The sequence below is a fragment of the Acanthochromis polyacanthus genome, chromosome 10, assembly GCF_021347895.1.
Source record: "Acanthochromis polyacanthus isolate Apoly-LR-REF ecotype Palm Island chromosome 10, KAUST_Apoly_ChrSc, whole genome shotgun sequence".
NCBI lineage: Eukaryota > Metazoa > Chordata > Actinopteri > Pomacentridae > Acanthochromis > Acanthochromis polyacanthus.
In genome coordinates, this window is record NC_067122.1 from 1,959,969 (window position 1) to 1,987,870 (window position 27,902).

The 27,902-nt window shown below is 39.3% G+C and overlaps 1 protein-coding gene across 2 annotated transcripts; it reads right to left on the reverse strand.

The window, feature by feature from the left end:
• Positions 1–435: 435 nt before the first annotated feature.
• Positions 436–27,897, reverse strand: pcdh12 (protocadherin 12). Of its 2 annotated transcripts, none has more exons than XM_022219187.2 (5): positions 24,588–27,897; positions 18,898–18,986; positions 13,453–13,604; positions 5,767–5,937; positions 436–4,517 (listed from the first exon to the last, which is right to left on the reverse strand). In XM_022219187.2, exons 1-5 carry the CDS (start codon positions 27,450–27,452, stop codon positions 4,270–4,272), a joined length of 3,525 nt encoding a protein of 1,174 aa, XP_022074879.2. In that variant the 5' UTR covers positions 27,453–27,897; the 3' UTR covers positions 436–4,269. The 2 variants fall into 2 exon arrangements, with proteins under 2 accessions (XP_022074879.2, XP_022074878.2); XM_022219186.2 differs by having other exon boundaries at positions 18,898–18,989.
• Between the last annotated feature and the right edge of the window lie 5 nt (positions 27,898–27,902).

Below are 27,902 nucleotides of genomic sequence, written 5' to 3' on the forward strand. Positions count from 1 at the left end.
TATATATATATATATATATATATATTCATTTAAATGTTAAAAAGTATTTAATTGAATGTAAATTTTATCTGTAATGATTTTAAGAGCCAAAAAAGTGAATAAAAGTGAATAAATTGTATTTCTGTGATCTGTGTTTGCTTTTTGTCTTTTCTCCTGTCATCCAGATGTTCAGAGGGAGATGATGCCACATCTGGTCCAGCCGATGGAAGGTGTTGAAGTTCTCTGACTGAAGATGGTCCTCTGACTGGATTTAAGCTTCAGATGCTCAGGAACAAACGCCACCAAATAAAATGAAAAAACGGACCGTTTATCGTTTCTGCCTCTTACTGATTTTATTTTCTTGTTATTGTAAATATAAAATGAAAATCAGAGCATTTCTAAAATTTCATTATCAAGTTATGTTATACTGTGAATAACAAACTTGCAGACAACAGGTCAATCTTTATTCTTTATTCATGAGCATTAGATATCTGTGAACACTGATTTGCTTGATATTTGATATTGCAAAAAAGGACATTGTGATGTTGTAAAGAATAGTGTTGGAGATTATCCCTTTAACTGATGTTCGAATATTAGTGAAATTTAAGTTGTGATGGAACTGTTTCCTTGCAGAGGAAAAAGAAATGATAGTGTTATTAGAAAGTGCAACACATTTTATTTCTACTGTTATTTCATTTTTAAGGTTTGGATATCCTTGAACACTCATTTAAATAGAATATAGATTCTGATATTGCTGTAAAGAATAATGTTGGAGATGTGCACTCATGTTGGAATAAATCCTCTTTGTGAAGCAACCCTTACTAGCACTGAATTGGAAATATTTTAGAAAAACACACTGAATTACAAGACAAGGCTAGAATTACATGATTTAATAGTAGTAGGTCGTGATCTAAAGTGTTCCGGTCTGAGGCTGAAGATGAGTCCCACTCCAGCCCCGTCATACTGTGGTGTAAGTGTGTGTTTTAAACGCTAGAGGGCGCACTGCACACAGAAACACCTCAGCACTGAATCAACATGGAATATCCACGTTCACCTGTGTCAGCCTTATTCTCACCAAAATAAACCAAAACAGAGGAAAAAAATAGTCTTCTTCATAAAAATAAGGCATAAATGAAAGAAAGAGAGAAATCCTTCCACATTTTAAATGAACATGATGAACATTTTATTGAAAAAAGTTACAAAAGTTACTTTAAAATTCATAAAAAAAAGAGTTGTTGCATAAAAATAATTATGTACAAAGTGCTGGAATGGACAAAAACAGCTGTAGATAAGACAACTTTAGAGGAAACTTTTTCTCTTTTCCATAGTGAGCTGGTTGTTTTTTTAGTCCTGAGGGAAAAACAAAAAGACAAAACAACATTTCCTCCTGGTCGCCGGCTCACAACAATAGAATTTTAAAAACACGGAATTTATCTGCTCCCTTCCAATTTAGGCTCCAGGTAGTGAGATAATAAGCTGAACCATCTGAATTAACCTTCTTTCACACAATAACTTTACTATATTTGACCAAACGTACAGTTTCACCTTCATACTACTAATATTTTCAGCTTTGAAGTACAAAGATCTGGGTTAGAATGTCACATTTTTAATTTAAATACTTGGTTCAGCATTTTTTGACCCTCAAAACTTCAAAGAAGAAGCAACAGAAACATGAAGAACACATAAAAACACCACATCTATTTTACATCCCTCTATGTGTCACAATCTAAAACCAAAATCTCGTTTTTATTCAGCATGTTTTTGCTCTAAAACCAACTTTATGCATCAATATTGTGGGATATATCACAGTTTAAACAACAAAACTGCACCAGTTTGTTCATATTTTTGGCATGGAGTCATAGAAATCTGGTGTCTGATAATTGACCAGAGAAAACTTTGAAATAAAGAGCATTTTAGGTCACATTTTAGGGTAAAATATAAGGTTTTAATACCAGGTTCATCTTCCAGCCAGGATTCCTGCTCTTATTCTATTTTTAGTATTCAGTCTGCCTCTATGTAATTCCTGAAACGCTAAAAATATTCATGGTTTAAAGGGGAAATTTTGCGTGTGGAATTTGAAAAATAAAAATAAAAATATATAAGATGAAAGAAATAAAATACAAGAAATTGAATATTTTATATATATATATATATATATATATATATATATATATATATATAATGACAAAAAATCTACAGAATATAGAAGAGTGACAGTATTTAGATTTTTTTAACGAGTCTACAGGAATGTGCAAATCAACAGAAGCACATTCAATTTTTTTTATTATTTTATTATTATATTATAAATATATTTTCAATAATACATTTTTAGATTATTATTTATTTATTATGTATTATATATTTTTACTTATTATCATTATATCACTCTTGCATCTTCTGTTGATTTTTTTTCCATATTATATTTTAGAGATTTTTACTTTTTTCCCTTTATTTCATTTTATTTTATTTTATTTATTAATTTTTTTATAATTTGATCATATCTTTTTATTTTAATTAATTTTTTTAAAATTTATTTTATTTGACCATCTTTTTATACCCTAATATTCTGTGTCATCTTATAGTTTACCCCATAACTGAACATCCATGCTGCTGTCACGGCTCAATAAAGTCATCTAAAGTCTAAAATAAAACATTGATCATCTGTGTCTTTACTTGCACTCTCCTCCTTTGCATTCCTCTTAAACCTGAAGTGACTGATTTATCTGCTGCAGCACCATTTTGACTGGATCTGTCTCTTCTAATGCATCCCCGTGGCTGTAAACTGGTCCGATGGTGCAGAAACCTCCATTTCTAAGCAGCTTTCAGACCGAATAAATGAACTTTAAGGTAAAATTTGTGGTGCAGACAAAGACTGACCCACATATGGACTGAAAGTGGCCGGCTGCCTCTTCCCTCCTGTCTTTGGTTTCTGGGTGTGTTTGGCGTCAGAGAGGTAGTTTATTTCCTGAGTGATCTGTTTCCTTGCATTGTTTTTCTGCTTCACATCCTGGTGGCTCATTAGGGTCAGATTGTAAAAGAGCAGGAGTGGAGGTTCAAATATGGATCGTTGTGTTTGTCCCTTTTTGCTCACTGTGACCCATTTTTCACTGAAAGCCATTTAACAGACAAATCTTTCTGACACCACTCATCACAGTAACACTTTAAAGACGTTTCACCATCCTGGACGTATCTTCAACTTGCTGCTCTGTTCACCGTTTATTCATCCAGTAGGTTCTTGTCGACTTCTCTTGTTTTTTTTGTCTTGTTTGACTCATTTTGTGGTGTTCTGGTCTCATTTTTTCCTTTTTGGTTTTGTATTTGGTCTGTTTGTGTTTTTTTCTGTGTTATTTTGTGTTTCATTGGTGGCGTTTTGTCTCTCGCTTGTTCTTTTTGGGTTCATAATTGGTTGTTTTGTGCTTTGTTTCTCTAGTTTTGTGGTGTTCTGTGTGTCATTTGTTCCTTTTTGGGTTAATGTTTGGTCGTTTTGTGTTTGATTTGTGTCATTTTGTCAAATTTTTTGCCATTCTGTGTCACTTTTTGCAGCATTTGTTGTATGGATATGGTATATTTTTGTTTTCTAATTCACCTGAAAAACTCTTTGTGAGTCAGAGTTGTTGCTTTTTTAAAGGATGTCTTGTATTTATGGATACTTCTTAATGAGTTAATTCGATAATGAAGTGATTTTGATTTATACACTTAAATTTGGTTATTTTCCCTGAAAGAATCTGGAAGTTATTAGAAGATCTGAAGGTTTTTTTTCTCTCTATTCAGTTTCTGGCTCTGAAACTGTAAAAAATCAGAGGGTTAAACTTCATCCACTCTCCTTGTGGCGAGAGATTTTTCAGTCTTGACAGAATATTTAATGTTGAACTTCTGTCATTTCTCTGATCTTTGACGAGGGGAGACTCAGGACAGTGTTTTTATATCTTCCTCCAGTAGTTCTGGGGTATTTCTTCATGATAGTTTTGGGAAACAACTTGTTGAACGGAACAGTGTCTTGGGGAGAAAAAGGGAAGCTGTTTGGCACACAGTAGAGTGTTGCTGTGTGTGAATTAGTCTGACAGCTGCAGTTTATCGATGCATCATATTTCTTTGTCCTTCTGCTTGTTCTTCCACCATCTGAGAACCAGACTCTCAGTCGTCTTCCTGCCACAGGAGAGCTGAAACATCCTCATCATCTCTCTACAGAAACTGACTCGTCCTCATCCTATTTACAGCTTAAATCATATACTTTATCTACATACACTCTGCTCTCAGTCTTTTCCAGTGTTTGCTGAGCAGACGTTGGACTTATTGGTAAAGTCCTGAGGATGCAGTCAGACCCGGCGGTTTCTCAGCGCTCCCAGAGTTCTTTGGTGTGGTGTTTGCAGCGCCGTCCAGGCCCAGAGAGCGGCGGTACGCAGCCGACAGTCGATACAGGACGTCGGGCCGAGGGCCGGGGTGGGCGTCGGCCTTCTGCGTCATCAGCATCTCGAACAGCGTGCTGACCTCCGACAGCAGAGCGCCACCTAGCGGACCGTCCTTCTCTGGAGTTTTACCTGAAGGATGCGAGAAGGCGTCACTGTGCTGATATCTCTGGGAACATGACATGTTTCTTGATTACTACTAATGTGTTTTAACGTCACATACACTGCCGTTCAAAAGTTTGTGGTCACCCAGACCCATGAAAAGCACATGCTGACGTAAATGTAGTGCATTAGCTGATCTAAGTACAGAATGTAAATGAGAACAGGTTAAAAATTGTCATGCAGATGAAAGATGGAGGTAAAGTTGTTGTGTGTAAATGAATGCTATGATTTAAATCAGTCATACGTTTGTTACAAAAAGACATGGCAAGTTTGTTTTACTTGCATTTCTAACATGAACTCTGCACAATGTGGTCTTATATTGTCTTTTCATTCATTTTTATAGATAGGTCAGCGGCTTTTGTTCCAATGCCAATGAAAGTGTTCACCCCAAAGATGCCTTCGTTCATTCACTACCAGTCAAAAGTTTTGAGATCATCCAGACAATTTCCTGTTTTCCATGAAATCTTCACTTTTATCCATGTGCTAACATAACTGAACAAGGGTTTTCTAATCATCAATGAGCCTTTCAGCACCATTAGCTAACACAATGTAGCATTAGAACACAGGAAATGTTCCTCTGTACCCCTATGGAGATATTCCATTAAAAACCAGCTGTTTACAGATAGAATAGTCATTTACCACATTAACAATGTCTACACTGGATTTATCACTCATTTAATGTTGTCTTCATTGAAAAAACTTCTTTTCTTTCAAACCTAAGGACATTTCTAAACCCCGAACTTTGAACAGTGGTGTATGTTTTATATTAGATGTAAGTTTTGGACGGTTTGAAAGTTTAGTCCACATTACAAAACATGCCACTAGTTATCAAGAGGCAGTTAAGGACATCCAGTCTTCTTTAATCTAGACTGACTCCATTTAAGCAAAGTAAATCAGTAGATTTAACTTTGGCGAGTTGTAATTTCTGGTTGCACGGTGGTTTGGTGGTTAGCACAGTCGCCTCATAGCGCCTGGGTCTGGGATCACTCTGTGTGGAGTTTGCATGTTCTCACCGGGTTCTTCAGCTCCCACAGTCCAAAGACCTGCTGAGGTTACTTGGTGATTCTGAACTGTCTGTAGGTGTGAATGTGAGTGTGTTTGGTGATTTGGTAGCCCTGTGATGGATTGTAAACCTGTCCAAGTGAGCCCCTACTGAGGATAAAATTGTGTATAGACAATGGATGTATGGAATAACAATAATAAAGCTTTTTGTTTTTACCGAAAGTGGAGAAGGAGGAGGAGGAGGAGTCCAGGCCGTCCCGGGGAAGAAGCTCGCTTTCTGGGGATGGAGGGCCGTTGGGGACGAACATGTTGTCGTGGTAATCACCAGCGAGCGGGAGGGAGAGTCTGGCCATCCAGGAAGGGTCGCTGATCTCTGAGAAAACATCATCTGCAGGGAGAACAGATCCACAACGGATGATTAAACTGCCTGTTCTCACCAGAAAGTGTCTACCAGCAGAGTCTGGATGCTCCATTCTCCTGTTTAGATCACTGACAGACTGGATAAAAATGAACAAAATCAAGTTTGATCATCTGTAAGGAGTGTTCGTCAAAGATTTGCCGTGTTTGTGCTTTGGAGTTTAGAAAATCAATGGGCATTCTTTTGATTTTGGTTTGATTTTCTTCACCTCTGGATCAGTTTTGGTGTTTTTACCAACAGCATGATGTGGAGGAAACCAATAAAACCTAAAGAAATCAGATCAAACCAGGTAACAATCAAAGAGTTCAGGTAAGAAAGGCCTCAAGAGTTCCGTCAGTACCGGACACCTCAGTGGTTCATCAGTTACATTGGTTTAACTTTGGACTCGATGTTTCCAACAAAATGGCTCCAAACCTGGTGAGCCTCCCTTTAAAACATCCAGAAACAGCAGCCAACAGAATGATTTGACCTCTTGGACCGGTGGTTCGCAGCTTTAGATGCCAAAAGTGGACTTATGTACAGTTAGCATCAAAACCTTGATATCATTTCTCATCAATCTTCTGCAGGTAACAATGTCAGTCCTAATGAAAATCGACCAATAATCAGTATTTCAAACATAAATAGGTGGTACAGCAGAACAGCCTGAGGATAATTTATTCTTTCTAAGGCAACAGTAACAACAGCACTTTTAGTAAACCAATAAAGAACACTTTAGTAAATTGTAAAGAGTGTCAAGTACTTATTAAACCTTCCCTGCTTTCAGATACGATCCTAAACCTTGAATCGGATGAAGTGCTCTGAAATGAAATAATCTAACCTTGAGCCTATCCGCTGACCCTTTTCTTCAAGCTTCATGTGACAAGCTGACATTTTCCCATGACTTGTGTGGTTACCCCAAAATGCATAATATACTTTTAAACTTGAAAACATTCAATCAACGCATTTTTTTCATTACATATAAAATGAGATGCCAGACAAATTCAGCCACCTAAAGTCAGTCAATAGTTCAAGCTAAAAGACAAAATACACTACAAGTTTAGGAACATTCTCCTTCAAAAACACCAGTTTCAACAAAAGAGCTCTGCTGATAATAACACTACAATTATTAAAAATCTGCACCCACTTGTTAATTAGCATGTGTTCCCATGAGCTTTTCACCACAAGCAAACCGCTTCTTGTTAGCTTGGCAGCAGATGGAGACCTTCCTTTATAGGCAGCTTTATTCCAGCTGTTGGTCCACTTGAAGGGAACCAAACAGCAGAAGCATCTGGAAGCTTCTAACTAATGAGCCATAAGTATGTTGGGGACACAGTCATCTTTACAGCACAGATCTCCCACAGCAATCAGGTTATGAAATCCAGTCCAAGTCCAGAGATATGCTGAGTGTTTGTGTGATTCCATAAATGACTTCTTCCTTCCAGGGTTTGTCTGACTTGACAGCGAATATGTCAAGTGTGAAACAACAGTTGTGATGTTCCCAGATTTGTTTTGCTTGTGGGTCAGACTGCAGATTGAAATAAAGCAGTCTTCCCTGTTAGAGTCTGTCTGACTGCTGCTGAACGAGGCAGGAAAAGAAGGAAGGACGCAGCGGTTTTATCTGGCTGCTGTAAACAGGCTTTTCCTGCCATCTCTGGCGTCCTGCACGCTCCAAACACTCGCCGAACATCACGTCCACAAAGCCATAAAAATGACAGTGTGACAGTGGAGTGGGTTCTGGTGGCGTAACGGTCGGGTGTGTCTGAGTTAAAACACACGAACCGAGTCTCTAACTCGCAAACAAACAGAGACGAGATGATTATACGTTTCATTTCACTTATTTTCACTGTAAAACATGCAGGCCCTTTTTTTAACATTCAGATATTGTCTTCTTATTCTCATGACATCCTGTTTATGTCCTGCTGTTCCTGAGGGCTGAACTATGAAACCAGATTAGTGGGTCAGCAGGTATGTTGAGCTTAAAAGTCAGAGGTTTTAGTGTCATGAAGGTGGTTCTCTTTTTATCTGCTAGATCTCCATGGTAACTGATGCTGTGGAGCTAGATCTCCATGGTAACTGATGCTGCGGAGCTACATCTCCATGGTAACTGATGCTGTGGAGCGAGATCTCTATGGTAACTGATGCTGCGGAGCTAGATCTCCATGGTAACTGATGCTGTGGAGCGAGATCTCTATGGTAACTGATGCTGCGGAGCTAGATCTCCATGGTAACTGATGCTGCGGAGCTAGATCTCCATGGTAACTGATGCTGCGGAGCTAGATCTCCATGGTAACTGATGCTGTAGAGCTAACTTGGTTCTGTTCAGAGTTTAGATTTAAATAAGCTGTAAAAAGCGTCTGTCTTCAACCAAATCATTTCCTGAAAATTATTTATGAGCGATCCAGATTCTCAGCTGAAGGAAAATGTTTTATCTGTGAACATGTTGAGCTGTACATTACTAAAACCACTGAATGAGACCGTGTAGTTACAGTATCACAGTTTAGCAGTTTTCCACCAACATTCTTCTCATTCCTGTCGCTGTTTAACATCATACATTTTATTTTTCTCATAGTTCTCCATTAAAACAAGCTGTTGATTGAAGCAGATGAACACCATCGGTTCATTTTGAGCAGAAGAAGAGTCACATGACCCGTTAAACGTCCTCTTTTATGTGAACAGAGTTGGAAGCAGAAAGTCTGAGTTGATAAAGAAAGTTGAAAACCACCTTCATGATACCCGATAACTCTGACTGAGGTTTTAGTTTTTACCAAACCGACTTACACAAAGAGAGTCTGGACATGTTGAACTGTCTTCATTGTACAGCCCTCATTGTCTGCTAGGCCTAAAAACATTAAAGATCTCTTCAAAGTGTAGCTGGAATAAGTTCATGTGTAGCTTAATTAGAAAATGATGATCGTAAATGTAAAATAACCAGCAACCCCAGGCAGCAGATTAACACGGTAGAGTAGAAAAGTTCAATACTCTTTGACTCTGGGCTCCGACTAATGAAGAGCTGCGGTCTCCTTCATCTAACCACAACCAGATGGGGAATTAACAGACCAACACACACACACACTTAAACTAATGCATACACCCACTGAGGTGCAGACCGCCCCAGAGCGAGACCCTTCCCCCTTTTCCTTCCTTTGTTTTGGCAGCATTTCACTGCAGATCCTCCAAACATAAAAATCCTTTTTGTCAGCGGATCATTCAGAGATAAAGCCAGCATTTAGCACTTAAAATGCTTCAACTCTGTGTACGTGCCACAAATGTGACGTGCCCTTATAATATCACCTTCAGATATGAACAAAGAAACAGGTATTTATGTGTGTGATTCATGCAGGTAGAGGTAGAAAAGAAAACAGTAGTCACAAAAAGAGGAATGTGGCTTCATCAGAGCTTGAGCCGTCAGTGTGATCTGATCATACCGCCTGCAGGTTAGAAGGTGAGTCAAGCATCGCACATTAACACAACAAACTCCCACTCGCTCCTTTGTTTCTCCCTCTTGTCCTGTTGTAAAGCGAAGCCATCACTAGGCGGTAAACCCCTCCGCTAGCCCTGAGGCCCTGGCACCACAATACCAGGAAGAAACTGCTTAACACATCTACTGTACACACCGAGACGCCGCACAAAGCCAGCGCTGGCCTTCACACAGCCTTGGAATTCCCAGCGAAACAATGAGCCTCGGGGTTTGGCAGCTAAAACATCGCAGCTGAACTCTGGGAAGGAAGGCTATCGTAATAAAAATGACAATTAGAACTTGGAAATGCAGTGCAGAAATGTACAAATCTGACCTGCATTGCTGTTGTATTATGGAAAAGCTAACATGCTAATAACAAAACTCAAAACATATAAACAATATAACAAAAATTCTACTAATAAACTACAAAAAATTGGAGAAAAGATGATGAAAACACACTTTAATGCTAATATCATAACCAGCAAGCCATAAAACCAGGTAACAACAGTAGTATGCTAAGACTGACCACAGTACGCCTAATATATTTACTATCTAACAAACCCAACATGCTAATAAAAATACTTGGAATACATGCTAATGACAAGAAAGGAACACTTTATATTAATAATATTCCAATATGATACATCTAACCATTAATATAATCAGGCTAATCAATTATATTCTATTCTTTTCAATATTGGTATCATGCCCAACAAGCTATCTGAAATTGACTAATAGCATAGCAAACCTAGTATGCTATCAACATCATTTGCTAGCAGCACCGAGGTAAAACATGCTACTAAAATTGTGAAAACACACTTCATTGCTAATAATAATAATATCATATCAATAATACTATGAGGCTATAAAACCCACCAACAGCAATAACAAGCTAATACGACCATCAGCTAACAGCTATAACCATTCATCCCAGTGTACTTATACCATTTGCTAACAAACCTAACATGTTAATTGCACTAATAATACTACATGTTGATGGCTCTAACACGCTGACATCACCATCTGCTAGTAACCCTATCCTAAAACTAAAATGCTAAAAGCAATCAATACCAGTGGCAGCCCCATGCTTTTAAGGCTGCCCTCCCAACAATGCTAACTCTGACATGCTAATAGCCTTGACATACTAATAACACAATCACAAACATAAACAAAACAAATGATTTCACTATAACATGCTGACATAGAAGAAATTACTAAAATACTCAAACACACTAAAATGCTCATAATAATAATATTTTGCTAATAATATTGTCACACCAATATAACACTAATCGAGTCAAACATGATCAAACAGCCACAACATGCTAACAGAACTAATATAAAGCTAGCATGCTAATATAGCCATTGTGCCCACGCTATCTGCTAACAACCTTACATGCTAACTGACATGCTATGCACATTAATATGCTTGTAATGCTACATGTCAGGGGACAGCTAACAACACTCTATGCTAATTATCTTCAAATGCTCAAGCTAAAACTTTTAGAAATGATGAATGCAGGTGGCAGTAAAGTGCTTAACATATGCTAACCTAATAAAACTGTCAGGAACTATTAACAGGCTAATAATGCAAGCATGCTGGTAAAAATATCATGGCGATATCGCTAACATAATAACTCCAATAAGCTTCAAACATCAAAGTATTTACAGCTAACAAGCTAATATTTTGTGTTGATGTGTGCTGCTAATTGTCCTTAAATATTCAAGCCAAAACGTTTAGAAATAACCCATGCAGGTGGCACTAAAATGCTTAATGTAAAACATTCATGGTAACCTAATAACCCAACCTGGTTATAAAATTCTCAGGCTAATATATCGCAAATATGCTAATGATTAGCTATATAGTTAAAAATTGGTTATACAGCTAATGATATATGGCTATTATATACAAGGATGCTAGCAATATTAGCCAATTTACAGCTAACATGTTCATAGCTAATAAACTACTGATTAGCTATACATAGATAATTTTATATTACTTCTATATACGGGCATGTGAGCACCATTAGCCAATAAACAGGCTAATAATGCCAACACGCTTGTAAAAATATTATGATGATATCGCTAACATGCTAACACCAATAAGCTTCAAACAGCTAACAAGCTAATACATTGTGATGGACTGACACTTTGAAGTCAAGATATGAAACGAGACAAACATAAAAACACAGATTTTCAAAACAAAGGAAGCACCACGTCTAGCAGCAGCATGAATCTGAAAAACATGAGGAGTCACAGTAAGAATCCTAGATGAGTGGAGCGTGTGGGTGGATGTGGATGTATAAGCTGCCACTGTGTTATTTCCTGCTTTCTTCCTGTTTTCTACATGTCAGTGTGTGTCCATTGTAAGCGAGCCGTCTGTATGTCCTGCTGGGGTCACAGTTCAGCTGCTTTTGTCCGGACGAATCAAAGACTTTCACCAGGAGGTCACAGCTAAACTCAGCGACACCAGTTTAGTTTACAACAGAACTAGACAAACAGTGCCGAGTCCACCGACATTAGAGACAAACTAAAATAAAGTCAAAACAACAAATAATCTCGATATAAACGGACTGTATATTTTGTTGTTCTGGGCACAAGCGTGGAGAGAATAGTATCACGCTGAGCTAAACACTAACAAAAGAGCAGCCACAACAGAGTTTAATTGAATTAACAAGTAAGAGCTACAAGTGGATGCGTTAAAAATAAAGTTCTGTTGTTTACGTACCTTAAACAACTGATTTTAAACCTTTATTTGTTTACGCTTTGGGAATTTCAGTCAACCGAAATAGCTACAGTTAACAACCAGAATTACAAGCTCCTGAGGCACATTACTAACACTCACCCTGATTATGAGGTAATTTTCTCATCATTAGAAGATAATGTTGAACCGAGTAATAATAGAGGAACAGAAAACAGTTCACAACTTGCCTGACGGTCACCAGTGTACTAAAGCCAAAGGAAACTATTCATGGGTAATCTGCAATATTTAATTTACATTCCTGTTTTCTAACATCTTTCCAGAACATTTAGTTGAGAATGAATCAAAAAGTACAGCAATGACTGATGACCACCTGAAACTTTTCTTGATCTGTTTTCTCCCAAAAATATTTTCATTAAATCTGTTTTAATGTTTTCTCCAACATCTGAATGTATCTCCAGTGTCATGAAAAAGTATTAGCCCCCCTAGAGAAAACTTTCTCACACTTAAATGTTCCATATAATCAAATTAAAATTTGTATTTACTGAATATTAGACAGAGATAACCCACAAAACTTTGATTTCAAATGATGATTATTTGGAAACCTATATCTCCCCTGTGAAAAAGTAATTGCCCCCTAAACCTAGTAACTGGTTGGTCTGTTGGCAGCAACAACTGCAGTTAAATGTTTGTTCCAGCTTGAGTCTTTTACATCACCATGGAGGAATTCTGGTCCAATAGTTTTAATTTGGTGATATTAGATGGTTTTAGATCATGAACTGTCCTTTAAAGGTCTTGTCACATCATCTCCGTTGGATCCAAGTTGGACTCGGCCACTCCAGAATCTTAAAGTCTAAAGTCTTCCTTATTGTGGAATCATGTAGACGGACCTTAACTGAGGCCAGTGAGGTCTGCAGATCTTTAGATGTTCCTCTGGGTTCTTCTGTGACTCCTGGATTAGATGTTGATGTTCTTGGAGAAATGTTGGTGGTTGGTCCACTCCTGGGAAGGTTCTCCACTGTTCCATGTTCCTCCATTTGTGGATAATGTCTCTCACTGTGGTTCTCTGGAGTCCCAGAGCCTCAGCAATGGCAGCAACTGATGAATGAATTCAGTCATTTGGTAGATTGATAGCTACCGGGGCAATTACTTTTTCATACAGGGCAACATTTTTCTTTCAATAAATGTAATCATGAATTTTAAAAATGCATTTTGTGTTTTCTTTGGTTACCTTTGTCTAATATTAAAATTAGTTTGATGATCCGGAGCATTTAAGTGTGACAAAGGAAAGATTTCTGTCGGGCGGCAAATACTTCACAGCACTCCATCAGATTAGTGTGTTACCTACCGGGGTTGTTGAGCAGGTTGTTGAGTCCTTCCTCCAGTTGTGGGTCTATTGGAGAGTCTCTTCCAGGTTCCCAGTCCATGTCTCCGGCTTCGCTTTCTCCATGTCCGCTGTCTTTGGTGCTCTGCCAGTCGGAACAGTCCTGACCTCCATATCTGCACACAAACACAACAGAAACGTACTGATTCTGAGGCCGTATTTGCTTCACAACAAAGTTTTGATGTTGTGTCTTAACCCTCGTATCATCCTGTGGGTCACATTGTCCGGGTTTAAAACCTGAAAATGTGGTGGAAAAAATGTATTTTCACAGTGAAACTTCTGATGTCCATATTTTCAACATTTTTGGGAAATTTTTGAACATTTTTGGTGGAAAAAAATGTTTAAAAAGTTTCTTTAAGAACATTCACAAAAAATCATTCATTTTTTTGTGAATGTTCTTAAAGAAAACATTAGAAGTTTTACTGATATATATACACTTTTTATTTTTAGGATTTTTTTGGAAAATTTTTACTAATTTTTTGAAAATATTTACAAGAATTTTCTTGCCAAATTCGTCGGATTTTTTAAAATAAATCTTTTAAGGAAAACTTTTAAGGAATTATTGAATTTTCTTCCTGAAGTTTTTGCAAATTTTCAGAAATTTTGGGAATTTTTTTGCTGAATTTTTGAATTTTTTTCAGACAAGGAAACATTTTTTGGTGCCTGTAAATGAGGACATCAGGAGGGTTAACTAGGGTCCATTTATTTTAACTAAAAGGGCAGCTTTGGTGTTTGATTTCAAAAAATAAAAAAAATACATTAAGAGTTAAAAATAAAATAGAATAAACTTCTTATTTTGGGGTAGTTCTTGAAAATAAGGATCTCCTGAATGACGCAGAACAACTAAAGCCAACTACAAGAATGAACTTTTACACAACATCACGCAGGTATTTTCCTTCCCAAAGACCACGAATCACAGCAGAGTGAATCTAAAGATACAAAGCCAGAGCTCTGGTGTGTTGGAGATAAAAAGCTGATAACATTCCTGAGGTTTCAGGTGACAAATCCATTGATAACCACGCAGCTGGAGGCAGGCTCAGACAAGACAACGACTTAAAGCGAACAGACTCTTTACAATCTGCTCCTGGAGATTAAAATCTAGCTCATCTCATCTCATACGAGCATTTTGTGATGACTCTGCTAACTGTATCAGAGTTAAAGAGGCCTCTTTGTCTGCCGGAGGTGTTCACAGGTACAAGAACAGTGATGTCAGATCTAACCTCATCGCCACGGTGACGCTGATGTAGCCGCATCCTGTCAGAGGCGGTGAGTCAGTGGGATGGATCTGCTCTAACCTGCCTCCACTCGGTCCCTGAAACACCGTGGGGTTATGAGACACTCTTCCTGCTGGACTTTGCGTCCTGTTTGCCTGCTGCTGTTATTTTAGTCGGTCAGAAACATGGAGGAAGACGTTTATCAGCTACAGCTTCTGGCTTTCACCACGTCGAGTAAAAAAGCAAAAGTTCCAGCTGAAGTGTTGATACCAGAGCAGAGGTCTGCTCATCTGGCTTTGTAAAGGCTGGACAAGAGCTTCAAGAGGGGAGTTTCATCCAGATTAGAAAGCACAGAAAAGGTTGACATGCTGAGTTTACGGCTCAAAGTATGAAGTATTTAGTATGTTATCATACTTTGAAATGATCCTTCTGCATCATTCCCATACATCTGCTTTTTTTGTCATCTTGAACCTTTAATTGTGTTGGAGTTGCAATTGCCAGTGTATTTTTTTAGGCTTATGTTAAAGAGTGTGGGACCAAGTATTGAACCCTGCGGAACACCTTTGTGAATTGGTACAGGGTCTGTGAGAAGACCTTTTAAACAATTTATTGTAGTATTTAAGATATAAGTCAATATATATTATTAAAACTTGGAATAAAAGGGTATTATTGATGTAAAGCAAACAAAAATAGTCCAAAAAATAGCACTACAGTGTGTAAAATTTTAGAAGAATATGTCCTGGTCGGTCTTTAAGGGCTACTAGAGGAAAAAAATGTCCACATTTGGACTTAGAGGGAGTAATTTTGGCACAAAGCTTATTCAGGATGCTGATATTATTTTTGATCTGATTGGATGATAGCATGGGAAGAGGAGGTCCCTGCTGGTCCATATTAATGGGAATTACCTGCCATTTAATCATCTGATACCATCTAAATCAGGTGTTTACAGTCCTATTTACAATTAAAAAGCTAATAAATAAAAATGAGGGAGACGTCGTTTGATTTGATTAGGTTCTAACTTTTTAGGTCAGTTACAGCTCAGGAAAACAGCAATATATCTTTCCAAGGTTGTTTTTTTTTTCTTTAAAAAACTGGGTTTAATTTGGTTTCCATTCCAGGCTGATGAAACAAACAAAGAGTCTACCTGAAAACATTCAGCTAAAAGGCTCTAGCGTGTGTTCTGCATTGTAAAATCTGTAAAAAAAATAAAATAAAATTTAAAAATAAAATAAAAAATCTGTGAAACTTTGGCCACAAGAGTGCCAAAAACATGTTAAAATCAGTGCAAGTGTAGCATTCAAATACTGTAAACACTGTAAGAATAATGTCAAATATCTGTAATATCAGGATCTTTTTATAGCTGATTTAAATACAGTAAAATGATATAATTTGGGGTTCAAACATTGTAAAAGAATAAATTACCATTTGTAAAAATACAGATTTTGATGTGGGCCTTGTGGACAGTTTTGTCCTGTTCAGCTCTATCATGCAAATAAATGTGTTTGACTGTGAAGTTAATTGTTCAAAAATGTACATTTCTAAACTGTTTGCAGATCAGCCAGAGTTTGTTATGCAGTCTGCTGATGTAAAATGTAAGAAACCATAAAGTTATTGAACTCAGGAGCTCTAAAAGTGGATTTTTTGTAATTAGCAGAACTGATGCAGTCTAAAAGGTCACGTGTTACTTTAAAGTGCTAAATATCTGTCATCTTTTCCAGCCCCTTTTACAATCTTTCCATCATATAAATTCTAACAATGCTACTTGTGATGTCTCTATTTGATGAGGTTACATTTGTGGTAAACATTTGAATAAGTCCTCATCTGAACCACAGCAAAACATAATTTAAAAACATCCCAAACACATTAAAGCTGCTACAGTTGAGCAGAAACACCTGCGAGTTCTTAAAAACGGTGGAATTCCTCTTTAATGTGCGTCTGGTTTGATCAGAGAGCGCAGCAGTGATCACAGACCGGCAGCCAGCTGGCTCTCAAACAAACCTCTGAGGATGAAACGAGACGAGGAGGAGGGAAGAAGTGATTTCAGGACTTCAGACTGTGGAAGCTGCAGGTGGAGTTTGTTTAAAGTCTGCAGGAGGAGATGACTGGTGAGCAGCCTGAGTGAACTTTAGAAAACTTCTTCCGCCAGAACCACAAATATCTCGGTTTTAAACGCTAAAATAGAGAGCTTTTAGGAAGAGTGAAAGCGTCTCTTCTGCCAGAAAACAACTTCAGGAACGTGTTGGCGGTGAAAACCATAAAACAGCCGCAGACTAACCCCGGCTGAAAACTCAGACTGACTGAAAACCACATGAGACGGCCAGTGTGAGGTCCTCCATGTGACGCTACAGTGAAATTAAAAGTTCATTTACACAAAAATTTGGCATGATCTACTCGGTTTGCCTGCCTTATGCTCAAGTTTTCCCAAACTCTGATTAATTTCAGATAAAACCAGAAAACACATGAAAACACATGAACCCTGAATGATACTGGCAGGTTTAAAAGACAAAAACTAAGTCAGATGATCAGTTTTCTGATGATCCTTGAACTAGTCTTGTGTGATGTGCACTTCTGTCGAGAGAATTAATCAAATCATGAATGACTCACAAATAAAACAACAACAACGAGAAAAACTGGCTGAAGTGCAGCTTGTTTACGCCGACACAGAGCAGAGAGGAGACTGAGAGGAACATAAAACATCACTTACGTTAGCGTCACTTAAAGTTCTAAATGACAATGTATGCACCTTTAACAGCTGTTTTTATAAACTTGGCTTTGACTGTCAACCACTTCATTTTGTTGGAAAGGTTATGAGAATTGTGTTAATTGGTTCAGAAACTATTGTTCAGTCAGTGAGGGTGGAGGGTCTTCTCTCAGACCCTGTACCAATTCACAAAGGTGTTCCACAGGGTTCAATACTTGGTCCCACACTCTTTAACATTTACATCAACGACATAACCCATGCTGGAACCAATTCACACATCTGTCTGTACACCGATGACACTGTTATCTATACATCTAGTTCCTCTCTCCACACCATCCTGTCCGTGCTACGCATTAGCTTCAAAAACATTCAACACGCTTTTCCCGATCTTCTTCTGACATTAAACAGAAGCAAAACTAAATTCAGTTCTGTTGAGAGAATTAATTAAATCTCGAATGACTCACAAATAAAACAACAACAACAAACAGAAAAACTGGCTGAACAGCAGCTTGTTTACATCAAAACGCAGCAGAGAGGAGACAGGAGGAACATAAAATGTGACTTACTTTGCAGCTCGGAAAAACAGTGAGATATCTTTTTAATTAATTTAGTTTGCATTCCAGGATTTAAAAAAAACAACAACAAAAAACATCGGCCTTCTTTGTAAGAAAATACCAAAATAACTTGACGATTACGAGTTTAACAGGCTTAATCTTTACGTGTCAACAGGTCTAAGCTGGCCTTGGCCAAAGTATCCCGTGGGGTACAAAGTGGCCTAGAGGGGTATAAACTGGCCTGTAACAGCAGGAACAAAAAGAGTTCAAAGAGTTAACAAAAGGCTACTACCTCCTCTGATATCACGCAGTTATTTGTCACATTGTAAAACATCATGCAGGAATTTTACGGAATTGATTTTAAGTTTTATTAATTTCAAGCTAATTCAGCTTCTATCTGTACTTTTCAGGGCTTCCAAACATGATCTGATATCATTTATATGTCCCAAATTCTTTAGTTTTAGAGTTAAGACTGTTTTGTTTTGCTTGTTTGAAGTTAAAAGGATCCATTCTTTATTTTAAAAAAAGAAAGCTGCGTCTTAAATTAGGTCCCGGTTGCTTCTTTTCACAGCGATGACACAATGATAACCACGACCTCGTTACATGAAGCGACTGGGAGCAGCAGCATGTGTTTTCTATTTGCAGCTCACAGTTTTCCAAGTGAATAATCAGCTCTATAACTTGACAAAGAAACCGTGTGACGAAGAAGCAGATTCAACTTTATGTCATGAATATCTGAGCTCAGTAAATTCTTATCTTTAAGGCAGTAAGTGCAGAATTTCAGCGTAAGCACCAGTAAACCTTTGGTAGTAGCACTAATATGTCAGTTCTAAAGAGCATTAATGCCAGAGAAGTGTTATTTATGAGCTGCAGAGGCTTTGTGCTTCTGCTTTGTTGTGTCTGAGGAGGACGGAGGAAGAGGAGCAGAAGTCAGACTGACCTGCCGGTACGATGAGAATATTTGTTTCCTCTGAAGTTGGGCCTCGGCTGCAGCTGACCCTGACGGAGGAGAGAGAGGAGCTGGGAGATCTGCTGCAGGAGGAAGAGGAGGAAGAGGAGAAAGAGGAGAAAGAGGAGGAAGAGGAGAAAGAGGAGGAAGAGGAGAAAGAGGAGGAAGAGGAGGAAGAGGAGGAAGAGGAGAAAGAGGAGGAAGAGGAGAAAGAGGAGAAAGAGGAGGAAGAGGAGGAAGAGTCAGTTCCAGACATCACTGAAGAACACAAACTTCACATCTTCTGTCTCTTTCTACATTCACCTGAGAACATCATAATGCAGGTAAATGATCACAGTGCAGATGTTTGTTTCTTTTAAAGCTGCTTTGCTGGCTCGGATAAACAGCCATACATGAAAACATTCAGGTGAAAAGCTTCATATTGTGTTCTGCTTTGTAAAATCTGTATAAATATAAATTTTGTCAGGAAAGTGCCAAAAAAATATTTAACATTCAAAAACTATAAAAGATGATGTCAAATATCTGCAAAATAATGATGGAATGATTATTTTTAGCTGATTTAAATACAGAAAAATGGAATAATTTAGTGTTAAAGAATAAACCTGGCATCTATAGAACTATTAAAAAAATTAAATTAGGTTGAATTTGGTTCCAATTCAAGGCTGATGAAATAAACTCAGGATCTGTATGAAAACATTCTGGCTTCTCTTTTTTGACTGTGGTCTAGTGTTTGTGTAAAATCTATAAATAAATAAAAAGAAAAAAATAGGTGAAAAGTTGGCCACAAGTGTGCAAAAAATACGCTAAAATCGGAGCGACTGTAAACACTGTAAAAAATGTAAAAAAGGATCTAATGTTTTTATCTGATTTAAATGTAGTAAAATTGCATAATTTTGTGGTCAAACATAGGAAAAGAATAAATTACTGTTTGTAAAAACGCAGATTATTGATGTGGACAGTTTTGTCCTGTTTCATGCTAACATGTACACCCCCTGTCAAAAGTTTTAGGACACTTTCTCATTCAAATGAATGAGAACGCGTCCTAAAACTTTTGACAGTGGGTGTAAATAAATGTTTTTTGCTGTGAATCTACGGGTTAATTGTTCAACAACATTTATAAACTGTCTACAAATCAGCCAAACTTTGTCATGCAATCTTCCAACACAAAATATAAAAAAACGTAAATGTATACCTCAGGAGCTCTAAAACTGGACCCAGTCAGCAAAAACTCGTGCAGCATAAAGGCCACATGTTGCTTTAAAGTGCTACATACATGTTTGTCATCTGCACATTTTCTTTTCCAGATCATTTTAGAAAGTTGAAGAATGAAAAAACCTGTTGATCACAGTATTGTTACTAAAGTGTTTTTTCTCATTAAACTGTAAATATTGATGTGTTTTCAGTGCAGACAGACAAGCAGAACGTCCTATAAAGGTGTTAAACACACTCCTGCAACACACTTAAAGCTTTTAAAACAGACAGAAATGACTTGATAAGAGGGAGCGTTTGACAATGAACTACTTTTAAAAGAGCAAACGTTGATGTCTGAATCTACAACTATCCATCCAGAGAGCCATTTGACAGGATTTGTGCTCTTTTTCATGCTCGTTTTTCTTTCTTTGTGTTGGTTTTTACGGTGTGAGAACCGAGCAACTGTGTCCACCTTTCTGCTGACAGCTCTGTTATACAGCGGATACACACTGTACACCGGGGAGGAAACACACACACACACACACTGCTAAAGGTGTGTGTGTGCTAATTTATGGCCGTGACATTTGTGTGTTTTTACACGTGCATGCTGCTGCAGCGACAGGATGCAGCGTCTACGTAAAAGCCTATTCTTCTCTGGCCGGTTTCCTTCCAGGATGGACTCCAAAATATGGACGAGTGAACGGTGTGTGTGTGTGTGTGTGTGTGTGTGTGTGTGTGTGTGTGTGTGTGTGTGTGTGTGTGTGTGTGTGTGTGTGTGTGTGGAGGTGGAGGTGAACAGTAAATCCCCCTCCTCCTCCCAGGCGTCCATGCAGACCTCTTCCTTTGCGACCTTCAGAGAGGAGAGAAACATGTGAAGGTCGAGGAGTGCCAACTGGGCCGACTGGGAGGGATGTGGGCAGAAAGGATTCACGTGAGGATGTTGGACCTGGTTCCAGGTCTTTGTTCTGTGTCTGCTGGGCGTTGGCAGCGACTTTCGCCCTCGATGACGCGGATCTCAAAGCTAAATTCATGCTGATCCTCAGATTATTAAGCTGTCCTGCATTAATGAACTATATATTTGGTATTTTCTTAACTGTTTTATCAATTCTGGCTCCAAAACGTGACACTAATTAGAACAGAAATGCCAAAATTTGCAAGATATCAAAGATGCATGGCAATACATGCATGCAGAAATGACTTTTTTTTGAGTAGATCTTAAGTTTTGGATGCCTTTCAGTACCGTCTGTGCTATTTTAAGCCTTCACACAGCTAAAATCTGTCCACAGTTTACTGAAGTAGCTACAAACTATTATCAGCTGAATCTGCAGCTCCACAGAGCTTCACAGTGACTCATTGTTTGGCTAAAAGAATCCATTGTACACGGCCTACTCGGCACCAAACAGCAGCAGATGCAGTTAGAAGTGAACAGCGTTTAGCAGCTACGGAGCCAGATGTTTTCCTCTGGAGGTGGTGGAGACCAAAAACAGAGCTAAAAATACAGTAAATAATGACTTGGGTTCACCAGATAGGCCCAAACTAGGTTACAAATGCATATTTTTTGGTAGTTTTGAAGATGTAACAGCATAAAAGTGAGGAAATGTTTGTACTCAGTGGTCAAAAAGTTAACATCTGTAATTTAATTTACTAAAACACTGCAACTTTGTATTTAAGTTTAATGAATATGCATTCATAATAAATATTAATCTATTATTTATACACGTCTATTTTTCCTGTCTTTAATGCTTCACTTTATTATTGCTGTCAGGATTTTTTACTTGTCCTGTTCACTTTTATTTCCTAAATGCAAAACAACAGAATACGGTGATGGTAGCTCAGATGATAAAACATTAAAAAAAGGTAGAACAGACAGTAGAAAAACAATTAAAGTCACACTATACAAAATAATGTAGGACTAAGTTAAAATAAACTAGTTTCGTTCATGGTTTGTTGTGTTTGAGCTGGACTTGCAGAAAAATAACATCTACAGTGAATCTTGTTTATCTGTCGGCTTTGTAGGACGAAGTTTGGAACTTTTGTCCCTCTGAACTGATTTTCTAATTCTAATGCAGTACTTAGGTTTACTCGTACTTCAGCATCTTCACATTCTTCTGCTGTAACTCGAGTGGGATTACAGAGTAAAGAAAAGAGATTAAAGTCAAACCTGGTGACAAAAACTCTAGATTTACACTTTTAAACACTCTTAAATAAACAGCAACAATCCTAGCATCCATCGGTTGGAGAAGGAAACACCTCTTATCTTTTTATCTTCTTGTCTTTGTGCTTTGGTTTCCAGATTACATTTTATTCAGTATTTAGTACTCTTATGATCTGAGTTGTATTTATTTTATTGTATTTAACCCTCTATTCAGTGCAACACGTTATTCTTACCCTTTGAAGGACTTTTTGTTGACTGAGGTGTCATATGGACACCCCCTGTCAAACGTTTTAGGACACTTTCTCATTCATTTGAATGAGAAATTGTCCTAAAACGTTTGACGGGGGTGTAGTTGTTTTGTGCTTGTTGTGTATTTGTTTTTGCACTTTTAGCCCAAGGCAAATTTCCTTCTGGACAATAAAGTTCATCTCATCACCTCATCTCTCATCTCCATCTGGGTAAAATGTACCTTTATGCTGAAAAAAATTGTAAACTTCAAGTCGATTTCCCTTAAAATGAATGCTTACTCGAGAGGAATTAAATGGTTAAGTGTCGTTAATATTAGTTGTTAACCTAAAACTGTGTGTCACCAGTTGAAGGAATTAATTAATAAATTATGAACAATCTGGCTTTTTCACTGCATGTTTTTGGACTTGTGATTTCAGTTTTTAGAGGAAAAATGTGAATAAAGTTATAAAAATGGACTCTTTGTGATATTATTTTAATCCTCTGAAGGTTAAAGCCGTGCTGCCTTACTTCAGAATCCTGCTCTGCACTCTGAGGCTGTTTTTCTTGCTGCTGCTGCTCAGTAAAAGTGGTTTTTGGGCCATTTGTCAGTGACAGAGCAGCATGTCATAGCGGTGTTAGCTTACACTACAAACACATCGCAGCTTACTCTGGCTGGCCTCACCCTCCCTCCTCCTCACCCTCCTCACCCCTAGACCCCCCACAACAGGAGATCAACCTCCTCCTCCTCCTGGTTTCAATATGAAACTGATATCTGAAGAAAAAAAACGACTGTCAGACTATCTTTGGGGGATTTTCAGCTCCGCACACACCTCCACCCGGCTACCGCCTCCAGGCTGTCTGAGGAAGACGTCATGGAGGAGGCCCAAAAAGCAGAGAGGCTGCTGGGAAACTGTAAGGGAATCTGTGCATTCTGTGTGCTCTTTAATGGACTTCGCTTCAGATTAATCTCAAAGCCTGCAGAGGGGAGGGAGGGAGGCTTAATTACTCTAACTGTGAGCAGATGTTGACGTAGATGTGGTTTTAAATCAGAGCGCGTTAGCTGGTCATAATGCAGAATGAAAATAAGAACAGGTTTAAAATACCATCATGGAGGTAGAAGATGGAAGCAAAGTTGTGTTTAAATGAATGCTATGTCTAAAATCAGTCTCAGATTTGTTGAAAAAGACATGTACTCTGCACAATGTGGTTTTATATTGTCTTTTCAGGCATATTTATAGATAGGCGAGGGGCTTTTTTAATCCAATAAAGATGCTTTAGTTAATTTATGACAAAAAAGATCAGAAAGTTATCTTATTTTCTAAGAATTATTCATAAGCAAGTGACTAGTTATTGAATATAATCATTAAACATCAACTTAGAACGAAGAAAAAGGTGTTTTTTTGTTAAATACTATGAATTAAGTCACATTAACATCATAATTTAAAATGAGTTCTAGTGAATTTTGTGTTTCAAATCAATCTTAAGTTTGCTGTAAGCAGTTTTTAACATTTTTTGTTCAGCAATTTGCTCTTGTTTTGTTAAATTACAGGTAATAACTAGTAAAATCACAAAGAAATTATCAATATGCATGTCAACAATTTAAAAAAACGAGCCAAAACTGCATATAATGTCCACATCAATAACCTGTGTTTTTCCTACTAATAATTCATTCTTATCATCAATGTTTGACCACAAAATTGTATTGTTTAACTGTATTCAAATCAGCTTAAAAATGGTGTTATATTCCAGGTATTTGCTGTTGTTTTTACCACTACAGTATTCAGTTGTTATTTGATTTGATATTCTATTTTATTCTTTTTTATCCTATTGTGAATACCTTGTCTATTTTTTATAACATCCTGCTGCTCATATGCACCTTAATTGCCCCTCGGGGATAAATAAAGTTTATCTGAATCTGAATCTGAATGTATTTTTAGCCTTGCTGTCACATTTTCATCATTTTTTGTGCTTTTTTACATTTTAAATCCAGAGTAAAAGCACTCATATGAATCAAGTTTTGATTAAAATCATTAAATAAATTGTTATTTAGCAACAAACGATTAATTCATCTTAAATTTCATGGGTAAAATAAGATGTCATGACTCACCTGCACCTCTGGCGAAGCTGAGGAAAGCTCGATGGAGTCTCCGAACGCAGCCATGGACAGGCGAACCAGGTTTCGGAGCATCTGCCGGTGTTCTGCGTCGTGGTTTCCTTGTCCGTCTGAGGTCTTCGGCCTCCTGAGAGTCGCCTGTGACGGCGACCTCGGCAGCTCGGCTTCTTTACCTTCGCGGTGATGCTGCCGCTTCAAGGTGCTCGAATGTGAGGCCGAGGAAGACGACGAAGGGTTTCTGGCTTTGCGAAGAGTCCGGTATGACGTGGCTGGTGTCAGAGGCAAAGCACCGTCCAGTTCGATGTTTCCGGGTTTCCTGAGTGTTCTGCAGTGAACGGGGGCCGGTGGAGTTGCATCATCTTCTACGTAGCCTTGGGAATGGAAGCTCGTGTTCAGAACTGATGGCATTAAGTTATACTGCCTCTCGGTTGGTAGATCCTCTGAGACTGAAGGTGGAGTCAGTGGTTGGGCTTCTCCATTGTCCTCGGGATGGTCTTCCTTTCGGCCCCGGATGACGGGAATGAGCTGAATGTCAGACTTTCTGATGTTCTTCTGAGGACGTCGAGGATGGCGGGTGTAGCTGGACTCAGCCTGTCTGCAGTTGTAGGCCCGGTTGTCCCGTTTCTCTGGGCGGCAGAACGTCGTCACCAAAGCAATGGCGAGCAGGAGAAGCAGGCATGTAGCGCCCAGACAGATCGCCATCATCATGGTGAAGCTGAGCTGGCCACGGTTTCCTGGTGACGAGTTCTTTAGATGGTCCTTAAGGTTGATGAAAGTCACCTCCAGAGCCGCCTTTGTGGCCAGGCTGGGAGTGCCCATGTCAGACACGGAAATGTCCACCTTGAAGGTTTTCCCGATAAGTTCAGTAGCGTTAGTGGTGTTAACAAAAAGCTGGCCTGTAGTCTGATCCAGTGAGAAGAGTCCGTGCTGGTTTCCATTAATTATGAGGTACTGGAGTTCTCCGTTTAGGCCCGAGTCTTCATCTTCTGCCTTTATCGTGGATGCAAGGAACCCAATGGACCCCTCTCTGACTGAGTGATCGACTGTTAGAGTGGCAGTTCCCTCGTCTATGTCGTTCCCCAGTTCGGTCACTATCTCCCCTTTGTAAGCATTGACAGGTACACTTAGAGAAGCCACGCCCTTTCTCGGTTTCGGCTCTTTTAGGACCGGATAGTTGTCATTTACATCCTCAATGTTGATCTGCACAGTGGCCGTGCTTGTCAGCGGTGGATGTCCGTGGTCAACAGCCTCCACAAGGAAAGAGAATTCGTGAGATTCCTCGTAGTCCAAAGGTTCCTGCACACTAATCACTCCAGTTTTGGGGTGAATTGAGAAAGACTGTGTTTTAGCCTCCTGGTCGATGGAGTTGCTCATAAAGTAGGACACTCTTCCACTGAGGTCCTGGTCAACGTCGTGGGCTTCGACTTTGAGAGCATGGTAGCCTGCCACGTTGTTCTCCTTGAAGGAGGCCTTGTAGACGGAGGTGGAGAAGACGGGGGAGTTGTCGTTCTCGTCCAAAACGTGGACAGGCAGGTGCTCAACACAAGACAGTGAGGGAGCTCCATTATCCCGAGCGAGGAGCGTGATGTTGTACTGCATGATCTTCTCTCGATCCAGATGGCCATCGGTGATGATCATGTAATTGCCGCCGTGGATCTGTTTAAGGCGGAACGGGCCAGACCCTTCCTTAATGACTGCATTCACTTGTCCATTTCCTCCTGAATCTGCATCAGAGACCGTCACCAGGGCAAGGAAAGTGTCCACTGGTGCTCCTTCCATCATGGTTGCCACAGGTGAGTTGGGTGGCGTCCAGGTCATGCGTATCCTTGGTGCATTGTCGTTAACATCGATAAGCTTGACGTGCAGTTTGCAGTGAGAGGGGATGGCGTTGGGCCCACGGTCGCTGGCCTGTACGATCACTTCATAAGAAGACTGAGCCTCATAATCCAGAGGTGCTTTGAGGCTCACAGCTCCGGTTTGAGGATCCACATTGAAGAGTTTCTGAACATCTGGACGAGTGTGTTTACTGAACAAGTATTCCACCTCCCCATTGGCGCCCTGGTCTGGATCAGTGGCTTTCAGCTTGATGATGGTTGTCCCAATAGCTGTATCCTCAGGTAGTTCCACAGTGGGGCTGCTGTCCTCAAACGTGGGGCTGTTATCATTGGAGTCCTGAATGTTAACCCGGACTAATGTGCTCCCGGATTTCGGTGGATTCCCTTTATCCCAAGCAAGCAAGGTGAGGTCAAAGGAGTGCTGAACCTCCCTGTCCAGCTCTTTAATCACCACCAGCTCCGCCTGTTTTGTCCCACCTGGACCAACAGTCACATCCAGAGCAAAGTGTTGGTTGACAGACAGCGAGTAGGTCTGGAGGCCGTTGGGTCCGGCATCCGGATCCACTGCCCGGTCCAAAGGGATCCGCATCCTGAGGTTGGCAGTCTCCGAGATCTCCACTTCTTGCAGAGCGCTGGGAAAGCTGGGACCGTGGTCGTTCAAGTCCATCACCTCCACACGAACCCGCAGGCAGTTCACGGCGCCGCTTTTCCTGTACAGGACGCTGAAGGCCACCTCGCACAGGTCCGACCCGCGGCAAAGCTCCTCCCTGTCCACCCGGCCCTGGGTGGAGACGACCCCGTCTCGAGTGGTGACGGAGAAAGGAAGGGCTTTTCCCTGCTCCACCACCTGGAAATCCTCCAGCAGGCCACCTTCATCCCTCTGTCGGAGGTCGTCCACCAGCCGGCCGACCTGGGTTCCCGCCAGCTGCTCCTCCCAAACACGGTACTGGATAGTTATTGATGACAGCTCCGAGGAGAAAACCTCCGAATGAAGGCTCAGAACCAGAAGCAGAGCCAGCAGCATAATGACGTGAAGTAATAAAAATGTCCTGTCTACTGGCTAAATTAGCATGTCTTTAAAATAAAAAAAGACTCCAAATTGGCTTCAACATAAAATATGAGTCAGAAAACGGCAATAAACTGACTCTAAAAATGTCTAGTATGGAATCACAAGTGAAAAAAATAATGATTTCCAGGTAAAACGATCAGAAAATCCAGTTTTTCTTCAATATAATCCACAGTCTCTTCTCACAAGACAAACAACCACAAACCAAAAGTGTTGGTTTTCTCAAGTAAATACCTAGAAGCCTGGTCAGGACACAATTATAGAAACCTACAATTAAGATATCATCCTCTCTTTCTTCATTCTGTCTGCCTGCAGTTGTTACTCACTCATACAGCTGTCGGCCTCCCTCTTCAGCCTCCTCCACTCTCTGAAGTTTGGCTCCGACTGAGAGAAGTTTGGATGTTGGTT

What these genes read in the sequence shown, in the direction of transcription:
- pcdh12 (XM_022219186.2), bottom strand. Translation starts at nt 27,452, where the DNA reads ATGCTGCTGGCTCTGCTTCTGGTTCTGAGCCTTCATTCGGAGGTTTTC. An exon ending in CAGCTTCGCCAGAGGTGCAG is followed by an intron (nt 18,990 to 24,587) that starts GTGAGTCATGAC and finishes TTCCTCCTGCAG; the next exon opens with CAGATCTCCCAGCTCCTCTC. An exon ending in CTCCTCCTTCTCCACTTTCG is followed by an intron (nt 4,518 to 5,766) that starts GTAAAAACAAAA and finishes CGCATCCTTCAG; the next exon opens with GTAAAACTCCAGAGAAGGAC.